The sequence below is a fragment of the Triticum urartu genome, chromosome 3 (assembly GCF_003073215.2).
Source record: "Triticum urartu cultivar G1812 chromosome 3, Tu2.1, whole genome shotgun sequence".
Taxonomy (NCBI): domain Eukaryota; kingdom Viridiplantae; phylum Streptophyta; class Magnoliopsida; order Poales; family Poaceae; genus Triticum; species Triticum urartu.
Window position 1 is genome coordinate 60,090,941 of NC_053024.1, and position 3,951 is coordinate 60,094,891.

At 51.1% G+C, this 3,951-nt stretch overlaps 1 protein-coding gene across 1 annotated transcript; it reads left to right on the plus strand.

Moving 5' to 3' along the window:
* Window positions 1-1,874: 1,874 nt before the first annotated feature.
* LOC125547951 (7-deoxyloganetin glucosyltransferase-like) lies at window positions 1,875-3,689 on the plus strand. Its single transcript, XM_048711678.1, has 2 exons — window positions 1,875-2,517; window positions 2,637-3,689. Exons 1-2 carry the CDS (start codon window positions 1,998-2,000, stop codon window positions 3,608-3,610), a joined length of 1,494 nt encoding a protein of 497 aa, XP_048567635.1. The 5' UTR covers window positions 1,875-1,997; the 3' UTR covers window positions 3,611-3,689.
* Window positions 3,690-3,951: the final 262 nt, after the last annotated feature.

Consider the following 3,951-nt stretch of genomic DNA (forward strand, 5'->3'; position numbering starts at 1 on the left):
AAGTACCACGGCATACGACATGCTATGTGATATTTTTTTTTCTTCTATAAACTTGATTGATTTGGCCTTTTTTACGCATTGATTTGGTGGCATTTGAATTCAGAATTGTTAAACATGCTTTAATTCGAATTGTTAGATTGGACGAGCTATATGTATATTTGTACTTGGACTGTTGTATATGGTCAATTTGAATAATTCAAATGACTGATGAAATACTGTCCACCTGTTTGAAATTTATGTGATAAAAGGATGAAAAAAACAGTTATTTTTTAGGAAGTTACTATTTTTCTTTTGTGGGATTTAGGAAGTTGCTATTAATATAGAGGTTCAGTTAGTTCCGATCACTTTCTTAACTTTTCATTTTCTTTCAGAAGTTAAGAATAGGAGTTTGGCTAGAGCTGCTCTTACAGCGAGCGTTGAAGATCCTAAACCCCGCAAGACCGCAAGAAAGAAAAGAGAAGATGAACGAGTGTGGCATAGTACTAGGTTGACCCGGCCGTCCAATGGACATGACGTGTATGTTCGTATGTTGGTCGTCAGTGATCTAACCTCGGAAGCATGCAGCAGCAAAAACCAATCTGGTCCGCTGTCCGTCTGAGTTGACTCCGCCGGCTCATTTGGCAACAACGACCATGCATGGTCAAAATATTAGGAGTAGGATATATACTACACCCGAGGAAAGCATGAAGAAATAGAAAGGGAACGATGGAGAAAAATATACAGTTTTTTTTTTTGCGATGATAAAAAAAATATACAGTTTCAGTCATGTTATCCTCGGAAGCTTGCTAACCTAGACTAACTACCTTAAAACACATGTGTTGCTACGGAATAAAAGAACATCTCCAGACAACGAGCGGAGGTAATTCTGCTATGAGCATGAGATCATCTCCAGTCGCTGCCCTATTTTAGGGTACTAGACGTTTGTAGAGCATCATCTCCAACAACAACCTAATCACAAAAAATTGGAACAAAAATTGCACCTCTAAAATGAGGCACCAAGTGCTGCAAATGTACAACACTTGGGCTGTTGCCGCAAAATCTCAAGACCCCCCACGACGCCAACAGCAGCCATTTTGATTTCTGTGCAGGACCGGACCGCCTGCCCGACCGTTGGCCACTGTGTGCCATGTGAAGCTCCTACGACGTCGCAACTGCTCCAGCTCCCGCCCTCCTCTCAGTGGCCGGCAAAGCCCCCTCCACTGCCGCCGCAGCAGCTTCCCTCCACCGCCGTGGTGGATTTGCAGCCCCATGACCGGCAACGGCCGCCGGAAAGGATGGACCTCGGCCAGAAAAAAAGGTATATAAAAGTACTCTTGTTATTTATTTCTTCCTCATTTGTACAAGGTGAAGATTATATGACCATACATCATCAGTTGCTCTTTTTATTTTCTTGCTAATCATACTGCATTTAAGACAAGTAAGTTGGAAGCGGAGGTACTCCCTCCGTCCCATAATGTAGTGTCAAAAAACGTCTTACATTATGGGACGGATGGAGTAGTATTTTATTTCCTATTTGGTACAAAACGATGAAAAACCAACCATTACAATGAGTCATCACCAACTCCATCACTTTTATTTAACGGTAAAAGATAGATATCCCTTTTGCGTGACTGTGATTTGTGGGGTAAGAACAGAACCAAAAATATGGCAGTGTGGAAGCGCATCCTAAACTTGCTACCAGTAAAAAATACGGCCCGGCTGCTGTCGTCATCCCTTCAAGTTGGACCAAAACAAGAAGAATGAGGAAACGTAATCGCTTGCGTCGTTGATACGACAGGCGTCTGCGTTCGCCGTGGTTGGTCGACGAGGCCGTGCTCCGCTAGCCTATAAATACTCCGTATCCGGTGCTCATGCCAAGCCAAACCACATCCGCATCCGTATCCATATCCAGCACGATTTGATTTGCACCAACCAAATCAAGGAGTACTCTACACAAAAGGCATAAGAATCCCACAGCCCATTTGCCATTTCGGAGAAGGAACCAAAAACATCCATCAATGGCCGCGGAGATGCCACCCCAGCCCCACGCCGTGTGCCTGCCGTACCCGGCGCAGGGCCACATCGCCCCCATGCTCAACGTCGCCAAGCTGCTCCACGCCCGCGGCTTCCACGTCACCTTCGTCAACTCCGAGTACAACCACGCCCGCCTCGTCCGCACGCGTGGCGCAGCCGCCATGGCCGGCGGCGCGGGCTTCCGCTTCGCCACCATCCCGGACGGCATGCAGGCGCCGTCCAGCGGCGAAGATGACGATGTCACCCAGGACATCCCGTCGCTCTGCAAGTCCACCACGGAGACCTGCCTCGGGCCCTTCCGCCGCCTCCTCGCCGAGCTCAACGCGGCGGGGGACCGCCCTCCCGTCACCTGCGTCGTCTCTGACCTCATCATGGGCTTCTCCATGGACGCGGCCAAGGAGCTTGGCCTCCCCTACGTCCAGCTCTGGACGGCCAGTACTGTCAGCTACCTCGGGTACAGACATTACCGCCTCCTCATCGACCGTGGCATCGCCCCACTTAAAGGTACGTATACATGTATCATGTATCCAATATCGATCGAACACACATTGTTGGCTGGCTGTGGACCTATCTGCTCTGGCAATAATACCATCTTTTTAATTACGTGCATGCATGGGCCGTAGATATGAACCAGTTGACGGATGGATACCTTGACATGCCGGTGGAAGACGTCCCGGGCCTGAGGAGCATGAGGCTCAGGGACTTCCCGACCTTCATACGCACAACAGACCTGGATGAGTTCATGGTGCGTTACGCCATCAAGGAGACAGAGCGCGCAGCCGGCGCAACGGCCGTGATCCTCAACAGCTTCGGCGACCTAGAGGGCGAGGCGGTGGAGGCCATGGAACCGCTCCTCGGCGACGGCAACGGCAAGCCCAAGGTGTACACGGTCGGCCCGCTGAGTCTGCTCGCGCCGCGCTCCACGAGCAGTACCATCGGTAGCCTCAGCCTGTGGAAGGAGCAGGAGGAGTGCCTCCAGTGGCTCCAAGGCAAGGAGCCCGCCTCCGTCGTGTACGTCAACTTCGGGAGCATCGTCGTCATGACCAACGAGCAACTGGTGGAGTTCGCGTGGGGGCTAGCCAACAGCGGCCATCACTTCATGTGGGTCATTCGCCCCGACCTCGTGAGGGGCGACTCCGCGGTGCTTCCCCCGGAGTTCTTGATGGAGACGGCGGGGCGCAGGCTCATGGCCTCCTGGTGCCCGCAGCAGGAGGTGCTGGACCATCCGGCGGTGGGCGCATTCCTGACGCACAGTGGCTGGAACTCGACACTGGAGAGCATGTGCGGCGGCGTGCCCGTCATCAGCTGGCCCTTCTTCGGCGACCAGCAGACCAACTGCAGGTACCAGTGCAAAGAGTGGGGCGTCGGCATGGAGATCGACAACAACGTCCAGCGCGATGCCGTCACGGGCCTCATCGCGGAGCTCATGGACGGGGAGAAGGGCAAGCAGATGAGGAAGAGGGCGGAGGAGTGGCAGGAGAAGGCTATCATGGCGGCCAAACCTGGCGGTTCGTCCCACCGCAATTTCGACGAGTTGGTTCGGGATGTACTCTTGCCCAAGACCGGCGACTCTGCACACGGTGTCACGCGGGATTAATGCATGGGAAACGGAACGTCTGCGCTGCAAAATTACCATATTTTAAGAAATGTGTCCCTTAAACGACCGTTATCAGTGACGTCTCTATTTGTATACTGCAACTATTTCAATTTGGCTTGGTTTGTTTTGAAGCGATGGTAGACAAAATAAGCACATTTTGATGGACATTTAACTAGATCATATCAAACGTGGTTTGCTGGCTTACACGATTCTGAATCTGTGGATAGGGCGAATTCGCCTCATTTCTGCATAGCTTTGTTCCCGTTCTGTATTGCCGTTCGCATTAATTACATTCATGCAATACTTTAGAAAGAGCGGTTTTGATATTTCACTGAGGTCTA